Below are 20345 nucleotides of genomic sequence, written 5' to 3' on the forward strand. Positions count from 1 at the left end.
ACACACAGAGCAAAGTTAATTCATGATGACACTTTTATTATAATCACGTCCGATGCAGTACGGCAGACAGTTTTCTCTGACGCAAACACAAATGAATTGTGACGATTTTCCACTGACTGCACTGACTGCACTGTAAAGCTGTAATCCAGAGAAAGTGTGACTTCCTTGTTCACAGCAGTTTTATAATAGATTCCCCAGAAAAAAGTCCATCCATGAAGTGTTTTTCTTATGAAGTACTCTCCTCATGACCCTACAAGAGTAAATAGTTATTTTAAATCCCCATGGTTGATAAAACAACAGAATACCCTACTGAGTCATGGGTACAGTGCGATAACTGTGGGCTCAGTCGATCATCGCATTGGCTGGAGTCTCTCAGGGTATGGATAACAGAGAGGGTCACAGCACGTATCACGCAGAGACTGTATAGACAGTCGAACAGACCACAGGATACCTTCCCTTTATATCTGATAGTGTCGAGCCTATAGAGTTGGAACAAACCAATCAGCCAGACACTACTATGTCTTCCCATATAAAAAAACACTCTTTCATCTCCAGTCACTTATGCTCTGGGGAAAGGGAAGCATTGCATTAAGAGGCTCTCTCATCTTGTTTACAGACATGGCTGAAGTATTCTGTATAATTGAACGAGATAGGAATGGAAGCCGTCTTTTGACCCATATTCCCCCGTCTTTTGATAAACAACTTGGAATAGTAACCACAGATTAGACCACAGATTCATTCAGCGCCAATTCGACACTCGCTGTTGATGCATGCGACTTATTGTCATCATTGTTGGTATTATGATTATTAAAACAGAATGTGCAGGACACACCTATTCTCTTCTAATGCAAGGGGGTTGGCTGGAAGAGTGAATTTCATGACAAGGGAGAAAGACGTCAGAAGAAAAGAAAAAAAAACTTTGAATAGTAATTGCCTTTAATGATTGAGTAGTGATTACCACATCACTTTGTCAATAAAGCCTTGGGCTTACCGTTTATCTAATGTTTTAGCACCCCTGCAGTGCAGAAAAACACATTCCTTTTCAAATATCCTGCCTAAACTAAAAATACCCCCCTCCCTTGTATCTGCCTCTGTTTGGAAATTGGAATCAAATCCCCAAGATCTTGCCTGAGCTTTTAATATTAACAATAGATTCTCTGGGATCAGGAAGGGTTTGGGGCTACGAGTGTTTGAGTTGCATTGTTGTTTAGAAAACAAGTGGCCTGCATTGGCAGTGAATGGTCCTAAGACTTCACCCACAAACCCTTAATGGAAGATAGGTCAGCCCATGCATCCATTCATGCTAGGGAGCATATCAGATCAAACCTTTTCAATGATTAGAAAAACCTGTGATGACCAGGATCAGTGGTGAAACTTTGACCCTATCTAAAGGGGATTCCTGATTGGAGAGCACTTGATGGGTAGAGAGTTTGACTTTCGGCAGGAGCCATAGGGGCTTAACAAGACAGTGTGGACCATTATCATTATGATCTGAATTCATATTCCCTAATGCAAAACAATAATATTTTGGACACTTTGTAGGGTTTACATAGGGGTCAACTAGAGGGTCCTCCTCTGGCCTAAATATGATCATATTATAGCCACATTCACCTATAGAATGAATGGTCCAAAATGTGGGTTAGTTTGGGGTTACCCTGAATTTGCATACATACATGTGGGCTACAACATTCCCATCTCTGCGGCCGGCTGACTTCTAAACTGTTTATTTCCACACTGACATATTCTCCAGATTTGGACAGCGATCTTGTGTGTCTCTTTAAAAACTCGCGATGGCTCTTTTCCTGGTAAACAGGGACATATCTTGGCACCGCTCACTGCTCAGAAAGCGCCAAAGCAAATGACCGCCATAAGCTACATGTAACAACAGTGCCTCCTTATGGCTACTTTGCAAGGTAGTAAACCATTTGCCATGGACTGAGGGACTTCAGTATATGACCACTCAATCCTGCCTCATTAGTCACACTGCATGACCAGTCGAGGCCTGAATAAAACCCCTCTGCACTGTATGAAGAGATTAGCTTGATTAGCATTCAGTATTTGATTGCTTCTTTGCTGTTTACAACCTCCTGTATATGTCTTGACTCTGGGGTTTTAGTAAGCATGGGACAGCTGGTGTAAAAGGTAAAATAATAGGTTTATTAGAATGTAGTAACATTCTGTAACTGAAAGGGGGACACTTTTTTTCCACGTTACAGTGTTATTAGAGTAACTGTGTTTTATGAAGATGTCAAATATCATTTTTATGTTAAATGTCATCAAATACTAACAGCCATGGCACACGCATAACAATGTCACTTAAATAATTCACCTACAATACACCACACAAGTCAAGTCCAACATGATAAACAAAACTGAAAAATATAAATGCAAACATATCCAGTATGTGTATGTCAGTAAACCTGATACTTTGGTCAAGTGCATTATTATATGAACTGACGCAACATTAAATAATTTATTTTTTCGCATTCAATAACACACAGACATGCAGACAACTCAACGCTGGTGATCATTTCTCTAATAAGAAAAATAACGGTGTCCATAAATATTCCTTGTTCTTTCTTACCACAAGGAATGCATGATTAAAACATCCATTTGCGTATTTGTGCGTCCTAGTTTGTCTGAATAACAATAATTTTGCTGCATGTTTGGGGACTGTGAAGACATCCAGACAGCATGTCCCCCTTCTCACAAAGTCTATCCATGTGTGGACAGCTTAGCTGTCAGTCACGATATTGACCTTTAAGGTCTTCAAGTGCGCTGTGACATGGTGTGTGTGTGAGCATAGGTTTAGGGAAGGACAATTGGAACATGTCCCTATCAATGCCAAGAGACAATTGAAACATCCCCACCAATCAGTGGCAGAGTAGGGATAATGTTAGCATAGGCTGATACAGATGTTTTGTCCTCACTCATGTTCAACCCAAACCTATGGCCTTGTGTAAGATTTTGTGTGTGTACATGTAGAGCAGCATTAGTTGTGTTTATAAACTGTACCCAGACAGTAAAACATGAATTGAATGTCTCAAGTGCACTGGTATGAGATAATAAAAAATAAAAATAAATAGCAAGAATCCTGGCCTCATCTGGAACAGTGATCTGAGTGTGGAGGGGACAACATACAGGGGGGCCAGGGCCACTGCATACAGGGGGGGCAGGGCCACTGCATACAGGGGGGCCAGGGCCACTGCATACAGGGGGGCCAGGGACACTGCATACAGGGGGGCCAGGGCCACTGCATACAGGGGGGCCAGGACCACTGCATACAGGGGGGCCAGGGACACTGCATACAGGGGGACAGGGCCACTGCATACAGGAGGGCCAGGGCCACCGACAAGAAAACAAGGATGCGTAAGGGGGCAGGCCGGAGGGGGGCTAGTCCAGAGGGACCTCCCCCAGACATCTCTGGGGCATGGTGGCCTTCTTGGACTCCTTCATCTTGTCCAGGCCAAACAGCAAGTCCAGCTGGGTCACTGGCCTCAGTCGCTCCTCTACAAGAGACCTGGGGGGGGGGGGGGGGGGGGGTGGAGTAAGGGGGGCAAAGACGTTTGAGGGTGAACATCTGACACAGGAAGACATGGGCACAGCACCAGAATTGCTATGGTGTACATTACCCATTTTCAGGTAGAATCTCTCTCTCTCTCTCTCTCTCGTGTAAAAAGTAACAATTGCGCTACGCTAACAACAAACTCCCATCGACGCTGACTCGTAAAAAAGAAGAACGAGCTCTGAGGAAAGTTTGAGTTTTTTTGGGGGGTGGAGGTCGTTTTGCGAGACTCACTTGTCCTCCTCGTCCTCCTCCTGGAGCTGCTGGGCTATCTGCTTCATCTGCTGCTTGCGGACGTAGTCTCGGACGCGGTACATGGCCGCGTCCCGACACAGCTCCCGGAGGTCGCTGCCGGAGTAGCCCTCCGTCTTCTCCGCTATCTCCTTCAGATTAATAGCATTGCTCAGCTGCGGGGGCAAAAGGGGAGGACATCCGTCACACAGCGGCGAGTGGTTTTGAGTACAGCGTGTTTGGAAATGATCACTCGAGAGCTCACGAGAGACGAGGCGGCTCGTTTGTCACTCAGGACGGGTGACTAAAGAATTATCCGCACAGCACCTCTCAGTGGCCCTTCGGTCTAACTGGGAGTCATTCAGTTGTGTGCATTTTCGGGTTAATTTCTTGTCAGATGTGTTTGTGTTTGGTCATGTATATTTGTATCTTCTCAAGATTTCTTTTGTCTCGTCGTTGTCACGTCTTCCTCAAAGAGGAAAAGGTTACGGCAGACTATTTTCGAGCCAATCCACTTTAAGGAGAGAAGGGTCATTCTTCCACAAACGCTTACATTCTCTCCATCTAGGATCAGCTTCAGAATCTCCTGCCTCTGTCGTGCGCTCTGCAGAAGAAGATCAAGAACACAGAAAACATGATTAACAGTGCACTTGTGTTTTGCCAAAGTAGCGAGTGAGTGTGTGTGTGTGTGTGTGTGTGTATGTGTGTATGAGTGAGTCTCTTACTGGCAGGCCCACGTGAAAGGTGGTTGGCATTCTGCGCAGGATGGCTGGATCCAGATCCTGAGGTCTGTTAGTAGCTCCCATCACCATCACCTGTGACGGAACCACAAACACAATATCACCTCCCAGCCACAAAACACGCAGCGTGCATATTTATTGGAATTCTTTGGTTACAAATACGTTCACTGTTATTCCTGTTCAATGCTGCTTTAACGTTGCCACTCCTCATCGAGGATCAAGAAAGTTCCATCTATTTCTGCATCCGACGATGTATCTACCTCTGCGTCTGTCTGTCTGTTGACCTGCATCTGACTGTGTCAGTCAGTCAGTCAGTCATCCATTGTCATAATCCCCTTTGGGGAATAGAGAGGTAGGAGGCAGGCTGTGGTGGTCTACCTGGCTGGTTGCGCTCGTGTCCAGCCCGTCCCACAGGCTCATGAACTGGGCCTTCATCATGGCTGTGGCCTCATGGTCCAGGCTGGAGCGGTTTCGCAGGAAGGAATCTGACCAATGTGTAGATGGGAAGGTTAGATATATATACAGTGTCTGCTGAAGGCGGTTTTGTTCCCTGAGTATCTACAGGTGTAGTATACAACCGTAACCACATTATTCGAAAGACACTAATTCAAGAACTAAGCAGGTTTCAAATATACAATGGTGGAGTTTACAACATGTAATTACTGTTTTGGTCAAAAGTTCATCGTTAATGTGAGGAGGTTAAACTCACCGATTTCATCAATGAAGACGATGCAAGGCTGGATCTTAACAGCCAATGAGAAGACGGCGGCAGTGAGCTTCTGGGATTCGCCGTACCACTTGTCTGTCAGTGTGGACGCCTGCAGGTTGATGAACTGGCACCCGGATGCTTTGGCGGTCGCCTTAGCGATGAGGGTCTTCCCGCATCCAGGTGGCCCGAACAACAAGACACCTGAAGAAAATGTGCAACGGTTCATTTTTGTATTGTTTAAAAATAATGATGAGCTGACTTTATTTACAATACATTGCATAGCATATTATATTTTTCCCAAGGACGTCTTGTAAAAGGCCTGATACTGGTACCTTTGGGAGGCTGGAAGAGTTTGGATCCAGCCAGCAGGTGTCTCTTCTGGAAAGGTAGGATGACTGTGTCCTGCAGTTCATAGATGACCTCATCCAGCCCTGCTATGTCTCTCCAGGACACCTAGAAAGATCAGCCCTCGTGTCAGGACGAGCCTCAGATATTAGCCACAGAAGAACGTGACCACACAAAGGTGTTTTCGGAGTGTCGTACCTTCAGGCTACGTGGATCGACCAGGTGAGAAGCGATGTTCATCTCATACTCTGTGAGCTTGACTCCCTCGACACCAATCTGCTTCATCAGCTGCTCTGCCTAAGCAAGAGGAGAAGTGACTGTGAACGTCACTATTTAGGATTTCACTATTTTGGATCATTCAAGTTATCTTCATAATTTTTTTACCATGTGTGAGTGAGTGTGAGTACTGTGTTAAGTAGTGTGTTAAGTGATGCAGCAGTACCCTCTTTTTGGCCTGAATCTTCTGTTTGTGTGTAGGGTCCATTACTTCTACCACCCATTTGATGCTATAATAGGTGGCAGCTCCGAAGATGGTTAGCCTCAATAACATTCCCACTACTTCATTTCGGGATAGGGGCCTCATAAGAGCCTCCCGTGGGATGTCTTTCAGTAGCATCTTAGCACTCGGGTGTCAGTCCATTGGCAGAGAACTTCTATACGAGGATGTTTTGGCAGAGAGCGATCTGTACAAAGTAAACAAGCACAGAATATGGTTTTTATTGTCTAATTACACAGAGATGGCTATAGTGAACATGTCATGGGTATCCCGGACGTTTGGCTAGAGCTAGCTACTGGAGGGACGGAAGGTGGTTTCACTTGTTTTCTGAATAACTAAGTGTAGTAAACTCGTTTAAGTTTAAGATTGATTTTAGGGGGAGTTTAACTAATTGCTTAACTACTGTAAAGGTAGAACTTGACTGCCGATCAAGAGGTCGCAGGCATAAATACCCAGTAGCCTACTATATAGCTATACATCGCTTTGGATTAAAGCGTCTGCTAAATAAAAACATAATTTTTATTACTTAAGACAAACGAGTGTTTTTATTAATAAGACATGCCGGCAGGAGACTTTAAAATTAAAAGCGCTAGGGAGCAATACTAACGACTAGTCAAGCAACCAAGCTATTTTAGCAGCTACTAGTACTGTAGCTAACTTGCTGCTATGTAGCCTAGCAGAGATGTGCTAGTTAGTAAAGCAACCACGTCGCCACTGATGGAGGTACTGAATAACATCAAACCTCAACCTCTGAAAACTATCCTTGTATTAGAGTAAAAAAATTGTAATGGAAGTGACACTCACAAAGATATCCACAACTACCGTAGCATCCTTTCAGGTGCACCTGCGAAACGAGACACCAGCCTCAATCGGTAATATCACTTCCGGTTGATATATTTGTGAATTTTTTCAAATTAAGGTCACGAATTTAACGAGTTAAGAATTTGGATTCTGCATTCTGATTGGTAAACAATATCATGTGTTCTTATTAATAAAAATAGTGTCCTTTGATAAAGATCCAAATTAACAATGTCTTCTGTTGATCAAATAAACACTGTCTTCTTAATTGATCCAAGTAATTCTGTCTTCGCACAAAAAGTCATGCTTTTTATTGTTAAATGTTTAGACATTTTGTTCAGATTTGTTCTATTATTGACATTTCTTGTTTTTTGTTCTTTCCCATTTATCCATTATCCCGTGCCACCGAATTCTGAAGTTAAGGGAAACCGGAAATGGTACAGAGGACTTTCAAGGCCAGTTTCACTTTACCGGATATTAAAATGTGTCATTTTTGTTAATCTGTGACACTGAACCACATTTTAAAAAGATCCTCCGAGACAAGCGGTGCTGTTTGCGATATCTGTGAGTATCAAAGGGATTACGTGGTTAAACAGAGAAAATACATGTGATCAAATTCTTATTCCACTAGATGGCACACAAACACGACATCTAAAACAACCACAGATTTTATTTTCACTCTGGATTATCCAGGACTCACCAATTAACACTGCCGTTCTATCTATAATGGCAATGACGGGTGATGTGTGTAGTTGTGACAGTTGCATGAGGACATAATTTCATTGAACCAAAAGGTTGTTATTGTTAACGAACACTTGGGGATCCGCGTTAGCTCTAGTTATCCAGCATTACTGACAAGACGGTTTTGTAATGGCATGATGTGGGCGGGGTCATTTTTCACCAGCACATTTGACATTTTATTTGTTTATCTACTCGTTTGTCCAAAGGGATTGCGCAAATAGAAAGTACAGCATTAAACTGCATGATGTCTCTGAATGGCACTCCAATTATTTCTTTCCTACAGAACGCGCAATTACAATCAACACACATAACACTCAAAGAGCAACACTCATAACCTCCCTTCCTCTGTGGGGTAAACTTGTGAACCGAACTGAACAGGAGACATTGGTCAAGAAAACTGTTTCAGAAAACCTTTAATTCCACAGTTCTGCAAAAACCAGTCTCTGAAGACCGCGGGCTGACAGGGCCATTTTGATGGGACTGAGCATGAAAGCACAGACGTGAGTATCTGCAAAGTGCAGCCTGGCCTCAATATTCCCACAACACCTTGCACCTTGCCCAAACACGCCTCCTCATGGGAAGGTGGGAAAGAGACATTCAGCTTGCATGGTTCTCAGTCTCCATCACAGAGTCGCAAAATTAAAAGTAACAGTTTAGTCCTGGGGGAAATATATGCTAGGGTTTCACACAGCAGATCCTTTCTGGGAGGAATGATTCCAATAGCTGTTTGAGCTGTTGAATACCTAGTTGTCACTAAGATTGAGTATTTTGTGTGTTTTTGTGTGTATGTGTCTTGTTGTGTGAGTGTATGGAGATTTGTTTATCACCCACCCTACATGTAAGGCACGTCAAATTATGAATGACCCTTTGAAATCTCTCTAGGAACAGAAATAAACCCTGGCAGCCCATAGTGTATGCGAGACAGAGTTCTTCATTTTCTTGTTTGAAAAATGACTAAATGTAAATGTTGTTAACCAGATGAGCAAAGAGACAATGAGATTTATTTTCAATAGAAACAGGGGTAAGTGCCGAAACTAGAATGCGTTTGATTTAATTAAATCGAAACTCGGAACCCTATAAGATCTAATTGTTTACATGTGCTTTGACATAAGCGTTACAGAGCACTCAGGTAAGAGGCATTGTCCCAACGTTTTTTGTGGGTTACCTCACATCAGCTACTCAGCTCACATTGTGTGCTTAGCGCCGAATCTGGATAACAAAGCCTTAAGTGATCTATAATGAACCACGGCACCATTCCTGATGAAATCATTAAAGTTGCAGAAATAGAATCACATCCGTTTTACGGTTCCTCTTCAGAGGGCCGTTATCAGCGGCGTCGGAAGGCATACTGAACACATGCCCGTCAGATGAAAAAAAGATGATCGTCCCCATCTAGGATGTGGAAGATGAAAACGGGAAGGGATGAACCGAGAAGCCAGGCATGAAAGAGTCGACATCTGAGTGAGACGCGACGGAACTCACAAAAGAGATTTCTCGTGGCGTCTCTCCCCGTGTCCTCCGGCTCCATGTGCTCTTTGTTCATTCGAAGACGGCAACACAGGCGGGCAGAGACGACCCACTGACACGAGCAGAACAAGCACATTACAGCTGTGTTTTGACAATGACAGCTTGCCGTCGTTCCTTTCTCTTCTTTCGGCAGAGCCCTATCGATGAAAAAAACGATGCTGATTTACACCAAGCAGTATTACCCTCATGCAACTTCACACTAACAAGCAACGTTTGTCACTATGCACAGTGCATAGAAACATCCACAACCCAATTGACTTTTTCCCTGTTGCACAGTTTAACGGTGTCATCCTGAAACTGGAACCGCTCACCAGTGAGTCTACAAACACCATAAAGGTTAATACAGACGCAATGCATCTCCTGACATTTGATGGCTCATTTCCCAATGAGCTGTTGGATGACTAAACATTTTTGCAGGTTGACCGTCTTCTGTCGTGGTTCAGTGTGTTCCCTCATACCGAGATAGCTCCGTTTACACCAGGGCTGATAAGAACGAGAGGCCACGGCCTGAATGTGTTTAGAAAAGACACTACTATTATGCTATACCTTTATGGGTGAGCCTACTGCCAAGCACGTGGCCAATGGGTGACCCCTGGAAATGTGTACCATCCAATCAGGGGGCGAGGCATCACAGTGGATGTGGACATTAGTCGACTTAAATTGATCTGCTATCTTTGGACTTTGTTTTCGATGCTGTCAGAAGGCATCAAGTCCTCCGATTGGCTGCAGGTGTTTTGTGTCCAGACCTCAGCTGCCTGGTTATCACGCTCTGCCAACCGTGACCCTCCACGTCTTAGCCGGTCATCTCCGACCGTTTTTTTAAAACGCCACTAACAAGAGAGCTGGTTAGATAGTGACAAGGGAGGCACGGTGAGGACAACAGGCCCCAAGGCCACCCCAGCGACGACTTGGACGTCCAGCATTGTTACCATCTCCCCCCCCACACACACACACACATGACTCTCCATAATACCCACCTGGCAGGAATCATTCCCAGCCATGGAGCTGAAACAGGAGTGTACAGCCCTTAATCCCTCAGGTGGCTTCCAATATTGAACTCTCTCAGGATGACTCTCTGTGGGGGTAGGGGGAGGGTGTGTGTGTGTGTGTGTGTGGTGGGGTACACTCCTACAAGGACATTTTAGTCCAAAGCTTGCAAGGCTTGTCTTGCTGAGTGAAAACAATTGGCCAGTTCCAGCTCCCATTCATCAAAATGACAGGCAGTGGCCACGTGGAAATTAATGAATAAATAAAGTGAATGCATTCAGTGTTGTAGATGAAATGAAGCCTATTGAGGGTGCTTGGGCCTGAATTGGAGAGTGGGAACAGAAGTGAAGTCTGTCAGCGTATTCATGTCAAGGAATGACATCCCCCGTGGCTGGAACCTTCTGGAATCTTTCTTTGACTTGACTCTCAGTTTGTTTGTCAGACATGTTTTTTTTTGTAGTTTAGGTTGGGGGGGGGGGGGGGCAGTAAAAGCAATGATTCTGTCACTCTAAAAAAACGACGGAAAGTATTTTCTTTGTCATAAAAAAATGCATTCCTTATTCATGTTTAGAATGGCCATCAAATAAAAAATACTTGTACAGTAATCTTGTGAAAAGGTCTTTTTTTTCAGCACACAGCCTTCTCAAGCTATGACCTGACACACAGGCCTACATTATTGATCATGGCTTTGCACTAGCTGCTGAGTGTACTGTACATTTGAGTTGCCTTGGTTACCTATAGAAATCCATGTTGAATCAAAAGTCCCCTTGTGCTGAATTCACAAGTGAATACAAAACACAGTGCAGAACATTCTATTTCATAGTGTCATGGATTTGTTCGTTGGATCACAAGGGATATAAATCAGTTATATATTACAGTAACATCTATCTGTACTTATTATGATTTTATTCCATCATCTGCTGAGTGTCTTCCTTTACAGTCACATCGGCCTGTCCAATTCTCATAAAAATCCATCATTTTAAAGGTACCTTTTTATATGGAAGCCTACTTTGAGCCAATCCATTGCCATAGAGCAAACCAGTTACTGCACAGAGTTGTCTTTTTTCAGAGGACAAAAAGCTGTAATTTTCCTTGTTGAATGAGCTCCTTGATCCAGGGAGGACCAAAAAGACAGATGCCTTATTCGTAAATCCCACCGGCACTTCTTCCCATGTAGTGCCCCATTCTGCTGCGAGAAAACCGCGTCTAAAAGCAGCCGAGTGAAAGCGTATCGCATCGATGCACAGCCAACGGAATCATCTCTGAATCATCTCCAGCATCCAGTGGCCATATTTGGTCATTACGTTTCACACAGAAGGAAAAATGATGGGTCTGACTCTACTGATGGCTGTAACTGTGCAGCAGAGAAGCTTCCATCAAGCTTTGTGTCCCCCACACAGCTTGGGTTAATGGGAAAAGGCAGATCACTGTCACGTCCTAAGGTCCCCGGAGGATTTCAGAGACAACATTTACTTTGGCTGATTAAACCTGCTGCCAAATAACATCACCTCAGCTCACTTAGGTTTGAGCCAGGGGCCCTAGCGAGGTGATGTTTCAGTTTTTCAGCTTCCTCTTCCGGGAATATTGTTCAAAATAACAGCATTACATCAGAGAAACTCAGCTTTTGAGTTTGAGAAACGTCATTCCTCAACGTCCTTGGCTGTGAGTCCTCAAGATCGACTCGCAGACCCGACCCCAGGGTTTTCTGAGGCAAACCTCGCTGTGGGCCGGGGTAGGCCTCACACAATGAGATTTATCCCTGAAAATAATCTCACCTTCTCTGATAATCCCCTCATAAACCCTGGCTCTGTACAGAAGGCTCACCGTGGTGCTCCTCTTGCTTGGCTTGTGTCAGGCTGGTTTACCTGCTTCCTAGTGTCAGCCCTCTGTCAGGCCCATGCCCACCCAAGCCCCCCCCCCCCCCCCCCCCCCCCCCCCCCCCCCCCCCGGCACTCTCACCAATCTATCAACTCCATCAGTGTTTCATGTAGCCTGTGGGACATCGGTGAGACGTCCAAATGAGCTTACCTCCCCCACCCCTCTCTCTCTTCTCCTCTCCTTTCCTTGGCTCACAACATTCGTTGTCCTCCAGGTATGGAGCGCTCTCAGGTGGACTGCAGGATGATATTATTTCAGAAAGAGAAATGTGATGTCTTTAGATCTGTGGGAGGAGACTCTCCCGGGGGCTGGGACTGGATCATACATCACTGTGCGCGGTCAACCACATCAATGGCATGGAGGAGGCTTTGCCAACAACTGTTCTGATTTTGTATTTTCTTGAAATTCTTTGCCGTGGCAGGAAATTAAAAGGCTGTAAATATGTGTCCGTACTCTAGTTTGTCAGAAATTAGCACTTCAGGTTTGTTTATTGAATACACTTTTCAGTTTTACCAATATAATTCCGTCGAATAAATGGATTAATGAATAAATGGATGAATAGATGAATCAATGAATGGTATGATGAATGGATGCATGATTCATACAGAAGACTCTGGTTGGGGTGAGTAAGCCCTGCTGGGTGTATCGGAGGTGTGTTACTGATAATAACAGGCGGGGGTTGTGGTTTAGTCCCCTCCTCCTGAAACTCAGTTCAAATTTGGCTCTGTATGGATCATATCCATAGAAATACCAAGAACAGAGAGTACAAGATATTAAGGTTGGCCTCTATCAAATCCGCAGGTGATCATGAAGTGTCAGCCGTCTTATAAAAAGAGGGCTAAGCCTTATACCGTCCCCCATTAAAATGGTGTGCAGGGCTGTAATGGCATAGCCTGAGTTTATAGGGCTGTGAAGGGCACTGCAGGGAGTTGTAATATACAACCACAAAACTCACCTCTTCCACCCTGTCACGACACAGCCTTCTCAGGCCAAGACGACACAGGGGATGCCATGAAATAAACCGAGTCATACTTCTTGATTGAATTTACAAACAGTGCAACCTTTCTTTGGAAAGGTCACCACCGCCACAGCAAAACCGCATGAGTAAAAGTACAGGTTTGCAATAGGGCTACTCTTAGGAATGGAAATCTAAGACCAACGGTGGGAAATGTCCCCGGAGAGATTAAGTCTATAGATGGGAAGGTTGTAAATTATATGAAGTACATGCAGCGAGAACATTCCGGAACCTCATAATGCTGCATACCGAGCCCTCATCCTCAATCACATTTTTCTCCTACATGTCCATTAGACAAACACTAGGTGAACAGATTTGAAAGGTTTGCTTGTGTGTTCAAATAGCACTCTGGCTTTGTGCGGAACATTCTACCCTCCCCCCTCGGGCTGGCCCTAACAACAAACGCTACTCCTGCTTCTTTTGAGTGCTCTGCGCTCTGACCAACGTCCGTGGTGTTTTAGGAGCCAAAACATTTCTATGTCAGACCACAGAGGACATGAGTGGACTGAAACTCCCTTAAGGGCTGCTCCATCACAGTATATGTATGCTGAATGGATTTAGCTTTTAGGAGTGCTTTCATTCTCCATAAAGAGCTCGAAAATTGAGTAGGATTCAAAACAACATTGGTTTTCAAGGCAAATCCCACTTGTTTTCTAATGGGTACGAATAGATAACGTTTAGCAACAATGTTTTTTTCTAAGTAACATTGGCAACAACCATGCTCCGTCTATTGCTTTCTGAATGCTTTTCTGAAATCTTAAATCTGAGTTTGCCTCCTTTGTCGTTTTTGTTGAGGACGGAGAGAATACTGCCAGACAATCCCAGCCCTGCAGCAATGGTTTATCTCTTCTCTTCCTCCACTCTCCCTCGCTTCCTCTCATCCAGAGCTGCAGCAAACTCGTTCTCTCTGCTCTCTTTTTGGTCACGTGACAGGAAATTCAGTGTGACGTTTTGACAAAGGCTTGTTTTTCCTCCATTTGTCAAGATTATGCTGTATTGCAACCAACAAACAGGTTGTCAATACCCCAGACTGATAGTTGTCATCAGCATGTGGATGAAACGCTGTCATGGTGAATAGCAGTCCTTGCCAACAACCCTCAAAATTGCACTCAAATAAATTTGAATTCAATTTGTTGTCATGAATAGTGGTCACAGGTGAGGTGAAAAAATCTTCCAGCATTTTCGGACGGTGCATGCAGATCGCACAGCCAGCCTGTGGAGGTCTGGGGGATGCAGCATTCACACCCAGCCTGCTGGAGGTGGTCTGGGTGACATGGAGCTGGCAGTTGCAGGAGAATGAGCTCACCCTCTGAGAGAGCCGATGTCCCGTCTTCTGGGCCTCACAACGGCGTGTCTGTCAGACCCCTGGGTCTCTCCCTGTCTCCAGGAGGCTGTGGATCAAGCTCCCTGCCACAGAGCTGTCACAACAGTTCTCGTCGTCGAGTACCTAAATAGAACAGACTTGGAGCAATAATACAGTTTACAAGAGCAGTAGAGACAAATACAGACATACAGGCTCAGGTTTCCTCACTAGTGGATTGTATTTAGCATGGGACTTTACATATATCAAAAATGCACGTCCTGTAAGCTGTTCCTGTGAGAGCCACAGCAGCTGCTGGCAGTTTGCTAGACCACAACATAAATCCTCCATTGCTGAAGTTCACATCCTAGGGGGAGACACTAGGGATAAGGTGGCCTGTTTATTTGTGCTCACAAACCTGCAAAACATCAGATAAAAAAACAATAAAAACAAAAGAAACTGCAACAAAAAAAAATACCATACACAATGCATCACAAACAAGCAGGAGAGAGGTAGGCGAATAACAACATAGCGTGGTGCAGTGTACAGTATGTTGTCAAGATTAATGACCCTTCTTTGGGATCCTAAATTAAAACACAGTTGTTGTACATAGCTTTCTGTCAAGGAATAATTAATTGCCACCTGCATACAATTGGTTTCTAAAGACGTTGCCCGGTAAACATCGGCAACATTTCAAAATTGTGATTAATAGTTTGAGGATCCTACCCTGGTTTGAAAGGAAATGTGCCAAGCGGTTTGAAGAGCACAAAGAACACAGGCCTGTCTCCTGTTCTACCCCAAATAATGAGGCAGCATTTTATTCATCATGTCGGAGGATAAAAAGTGACCTAAATACAGAACCCAAATAGAAATTGTGGAATGGATGGAGGAGTGGACACCAGTGAAGTCAATAGGTACTTGCAGGAAGACCGTGTTTATAAAATGACTACCCATCTCACTGAAGAGAGACAGCCATTACACAGACTATAGAGAGTTCTCGCTTCAACGTTATTCATGAAATATTGAAAACAATTGCTGGTTATTGAGAAGACTGTGGCACATATTGTGTGCAGGGAAGGGTCAACCGTACAGACCACCTGCCAATTACACTAAATCAATGTGCAGTTTAATTCTGTTCCTAGTTTTGATCTATGAACAAAAAGATATGCTTGCTGTGTGGAACTAGCTTGAGGTGGTGACATTTTCATGAAAGGTAAGACAAGAAAGTGGCATGCACAACATAATTAAAATTGTATAATTTTTCCTCCGATCTAAAATTGCCCTTTTCAGAAGAGGACTCACAGGATTTTTATATCTCGCTCCAAGCAAGCCTCCAGCATGGCACTAATAATTAATGCACGATTGTTATTATGCAGAAGTTAAACAAGGCAGGTGTCATTTCCAATCATGCTGTTTCCCAGAAAAGAATTCATATATTTAACTTAAAGGTCTTTCTTTGTTGAGAAACACATTTTGAGAAAGATTTGCAGGAAAAGACGTAGGCTATGCATCCAGAATTTACCATGCATGAAATTCTTTGCCATGCAGGAAAAACTAGTCTTGTCTTAGTGTCTGACAACCAAGGTGAAAAGCTATTGATCTCTGAAATGCAGCAACTGCATTTTCCAAAACAGATAGAGCAGAGAGCCAATTCAGGGAAAGAGCACAGGTGACACGATTGTTCTTGAGTATCAAAGGCTACGCTTCCATCTCATGAAACAAACAAACCATAAATCACTGCTGATTGGACACTGTGGTCACACGCGCATGGCCTCCCAGTATTGCCTGGCATAGCCCCACTGATACAAACAAGCAGAAATTTCAGACCTGCACTTAAATCTGATGTGAACTCTGGTGTTTTAGGGTTAAATAGCCCTTGGGAACACATTTTTGAAATTAAAATGTCACAGGCCTGTACTCTCTGAAGACATCACATTCAAGTTCAAGTGTGACCTAACATACAACTTTTTTTGTTACTGTGCATATTTTACCTATTACCCTGTGTAAGCCACTCACAGTAGAGGTAATAACTTAGTATGCATTAGTCCAAAGTTCTGTTTAAATGATGGCCCACTTTCCCCTGATGATAATCATCTTCCTACTGGAGCACAGGAATGGTGATTAAATGTTGATTTTCCATCAGGGAAGCAGTGGGTGATGTATTCTATCACACTGTCTCCGAGTCCGACTCCCCGGTTGATTGGAGAGGTTATCAGAGGAGGAGAAAGGTTTTTCTTTTTTGCTATCTCTCTTTTGTTTTTGTTTTTTTTTTCATTTTTTTTTTTCACTAAGACTACCAAAATAGTTCCTCGACTGCAATGCCACCGTTTCACACCAAAGTTTGTTCTTTTGATAACAATACGGGCTCCGTGTTGATCTTGTTAAGGTCAAGTCTGCCTGGGTTGTCTTCTTGCTGTGTAAATGTCTCCTTCACCAAACTACATCAAGGGCACCAGGGAGGAAGGCATTTAAAGAGACATGACTGATTGTTTAGGTAGATAAAATGAAGCTCCTTTGTATTCACAGATGAACAGAGAGAGAGAGAGAGAGAGAGAAAGAGAGAGAGAGAGGGAGCAGAGCGTAAACTGTGACCTTGAGTAAAGTAAGTAGACCATCTTGCAAATAAAACAATCCACAGTGGCATCTAAATGTATGACTACTTTTCACAGTTAAGAACATACAAGTGTCATACTACTATTGCAAAAAAGTCCATACTCTGTCTCAAGATAGTGTTAACCACCTGTCTTTTTAAGTGAATTGCGTTTTGAGAATAAAATGGCATGTAAAACCTAAGAAAATCTCCCAGACCTATAACAGAGGAAATACAAAGGCACTATCCTCAAGAAGACGAAGAAACCATTATTTTTTTTTGGTTTCTTTTTTCAATTACAAAGTTCGACACATCTTGAGGGACTGGTACCCTAATCTCTCATTTTCTTTTCCATCAAATAATCTATGACTGGCATTTAACCAAGGCTGTGCGTGTGCTGGAGGGGATTGACATTTGCTCTGAAGATGTCTGGCATTAATGTTGCTTCTCGCTCAGTGTCTATTTCAGTACACTCATATTTAATCACCCTCACCCACTGATGGACTTTGACAGTGATGAGGAAGAGAAATATGAGTACATTGTAAAGCCCAATCCAACTGCAGCACTGTTTTATCATGCAAATGTTTGAGTGCGATGGAGGTGTTGTCCTTTTTGGTACAGTATTTAAAAAAACAAGCAGCACTCTGTCACTAAAGGAAATTGCAGGTGGATTTCAAGCATGATTTGCCACAGGGAAACAGCATTTGCCACGAGAAAACTCAGTTGTCAAACAAAACAGTAGTCCTCACATAAACGATGGATGTGAAAAATGTGCTTAGTGTTCCTAAAAGTAATAAGTAAATTCACATTAGCTGTAGCTGGACACACACCATAAGCACATTTGACAGCCAGCATGAGGTGATGCCTTCCATTTCCACTCAATCATGAACGATCTCAATGGATATTACACATTGCACATCTGAGCAGAGATCCCCTGGCCAGTTGTTTCCCATGTGGTACGGGCTACTTCCTGGTTTCCCGTGTGGTACGGGCGACATCCTGGTTTTCCGTGGTTCAGTCCATTGCACACGTACGAGTGTTCCATTACCTCATCACTGTAGAGGTACGGGAGATTGATTCTGTTCATCCGTGTTATTAAAGCTTGGAGGACAGCCAATGGATGGATAGAGGAGTGAAGAGGGGTGGGTGTGGGTGCGTGTGTGTGACATTTAAATTAGCTCTGTTTTTGTGCCAATGAAAGCTAACCTGTTCCAGTAGTCCTTGGTTGAGATTTGATAGCTACATTTTGCAACACCATATTTGTCCTTTAAGGCTAACCAATATTGATTGGGTCACCTAGAAGGACTATAAATGTGCCTTCAGCGCATATTATGATGGGTTTTTCAAAAAGACTGACATTAATAGATGACTATGTTCTAAGATCTATAAGTAAATGTAGTTCTGGTCATCCAATGCATGTAACTTTGGACTATATAATGTTGCATTGAAACTAGGCTACTGGGTGTTTTTCCCTAGGGCACGCATTTGGTCACAAAGCCACAGAGTCATATTTCATTCGTGTGATGCAGCTGCAAAAAGGGTTTTAAAAGCCTTCCTTCGATGACCCTTTCAGACTGGTAATGGATTCTCCCTCAACTCACATGGGTTGTTCCTAGAGACAGTGTGGGAGTTAGTACTGTGTAGAGATGCCATTATCGGTGTCTGCATGTGTAACCAACCAAAGTATCTGTATGTGAGTCTATGTACAGACACACAGTATAATGGGTCTGTTTCAATCCATCCTGTAATTCAGGAAACAAGCCTCGGATTCATGTAGTTCAGCCACTATTTCCCGCCATGAAAGAATAACACAGAATGGAACATGTTGAATATATTTGAAAATCTGTATTTCTGTAATGTTCCAATTATTATTTTTTTGCTCATGATATGGCATCCCTATACAGGGAGTGATCTGTTGAATAATGTACATGCCTTTTCAGAGAAAAAAGGCTTTGTTTCTCATCTGTCAAACTGATGGCTTCTTTTATCCACTGTATGTCTCCTGATAGCTGCATATTGTCCTCCACATCTCACCACTGATCAGGTGGTTGGTTTCACCGAAGTGCCTGACAGACTGATCAATTCATCTCATAATTCATTTTTGATCTATGGAAATGACTCATTCAGAGGTCTTACAATAGTCACATTGAAACACTTATATTCTGTCATTCAATAACTAAATGCAAAAAAGGCCATTTATTTCATGTGGCTGGATAGTGATATTTGCTCGTTGAAGAGAACCATTCAGGAATGAGCAATGAAGTAAGGTTATGATTCAGTTTGTATACAGTCTGCTAGTTTAGGATACATACATTCATAGATAACAATACATTTTTCTATTACTTATAGACAAATAGTCAAATCTTTATTCAAGGGATTGTTCCTACCCTGACTGGCTTCTTGGGTTGCTGTTTGTAGTCATGTTGTACTCTGTAGCAATTACAACTGCAACTGTAATAGTTTGATTGCCAAAACTCTACAGTATGTTCTTCCCTTCCACTTAATAGCACACACACACGCAAAGACACGATCCACCTCTGTGCTACATTCCCCATCTGTAACTCAGAGGTAGAGCTATGCTGGGCTCTAATTGTGTCTTGGAGCTACTCTCTTGATCTCAGGAGATCTCATTACAGGATCCACAAGCTGTTGAGGCGAATATCCGGCCTCTCCTCTCGCTCATCACATCAGCCTTTAGTTAATGGACATCACAACGTGCCAAGATTGTCACCACGCTTCATTGCATCAACGGTATCTATACGGCCATTAATGTCCATTAGGAAATAGTTCACTTTGACTTAGAGAAATACAAAGAGAAAGTCAACCATCATTTGTGGATCATTCCCTTCAGGAACTTACAAAGTCTTTTGGTCATTTTTAGTCCTTACAAACGTAAACGAGTTGGATTGGTTCAAAATGTTGGTGGCGTAGCTAGCTAATGTGGTGTTTGTGAAAGGTGATTGTTGTGGGTATGAGTTGGAGGGCCGTGGTTCCAACTCCAGAGTGAGCAAGTCACAATGACACCTGTTACACAATTGATGTAGCTGCACTAATGTGTTCATGAGGTTTCCCAGAAAAGCACAAGTTAAATAGTACCTCTTTACCATAAAAAGTGTATGTATCCCGGGTGGTCATAAATATACTATGTATATGGTATTATATATATCTTTAGATATTATTGCTGAACTGTATGCAGATAATGTAAAGCTTTACTCTTTGATACATAATGGAATCAAACCTGCACCATAAGTAATGTTTTTATTATAGTGTATTAGAACCCTGAGTTATGAGCACGTGTTCGCTCCCATATGAAGACATTAAAAGCTGTGAAATATTGGACAGGAGAGATATCATTTAGTCTCTGCCGGCTCATAAATTAAGAGGCAGTAATATGTTACAATAAGACATGACTCTATTCACATC

At 43.2% G+C, this 20345-nt stretch overlaps 1 protein-coding gene across 1 annotated transcript; it reads right to left on the reverse strand.

The window, feature by feature from the left end:
- Positions 1-2240: 2240 nt before the first annotated feature.
- Positions 2241-6984, reverse strand: atad1a (ATPase family AAA domain containing 1a). The gene is made up of 10 exons (XM_047016008.1): positions 6891-6984; positions 6033-6273; positions 5789-5887; positions 5578-5698; positions 5246-5446; positions 4915-5021; positions 4522-4611; positions 4350-4400; positions 3800-3972; positions 2241-3520 (listed from the first exon to the last, which is right to left on the reverse strand). The coding sequence occupies exons 2-10, from the start codon at positions 6204-6206 to the stop codon at positions 3394-3396; spliced, it is 1143 nt and encodes a 380-aa protein (XP_046871964.1). The 5' UTR covers positions 6207-6273; positions 6891-6984; the 3' UTR covers positions 2241-3393.
- Positions 6985-20345: the final 13361 nt, after the last annotated feature.

The sequence above is a fragment of the Hypomesus transpacificus genome, unplaced genomic scaffold (assembly GCF_021917145.1).
Source record: "Hypomesus transpacificus isolate Combined female unplaced genomic scaffold, fHypTra1 scaffold_31, whole genome shotgun sequence".
Classification (NCBI taxonomy): domain Eukaryota; kingdom Metazoa; phylum Chordata; class Actinopteri; order Osmeriformes; family Osmeridae; genus Hypomesus; species Hypomesus transpacificus.

What these genes read in the sequence shown, in the direction of transcription:
- atad1a (XM_047016008.1), bottom strand. Translation starts at nt 6,206, where the DNA reads ATGCTACTGAAAGACATCCCACGGGAGGCTCTTATGAGGCCCCTATCC. An exon ending in AGATTCAGGCCAAAAAGAGG is followed by an intron (nt 5,888 to 6,032) that starts GTACTGCTGCAT and finishes CCTCTTGCTTAG; the next exon opens with GCAGAGCAGCTGATGAAGCA. An exon ending in CCTTTCACGTGGGCCTGCCA is followed by an intron (nt 4,401 to 4,521) that starts GTAAGAGACTCA and finishes CTTCTTCTGCAG; the next exon opens with AGCGCACGACAGAGGCAGGA.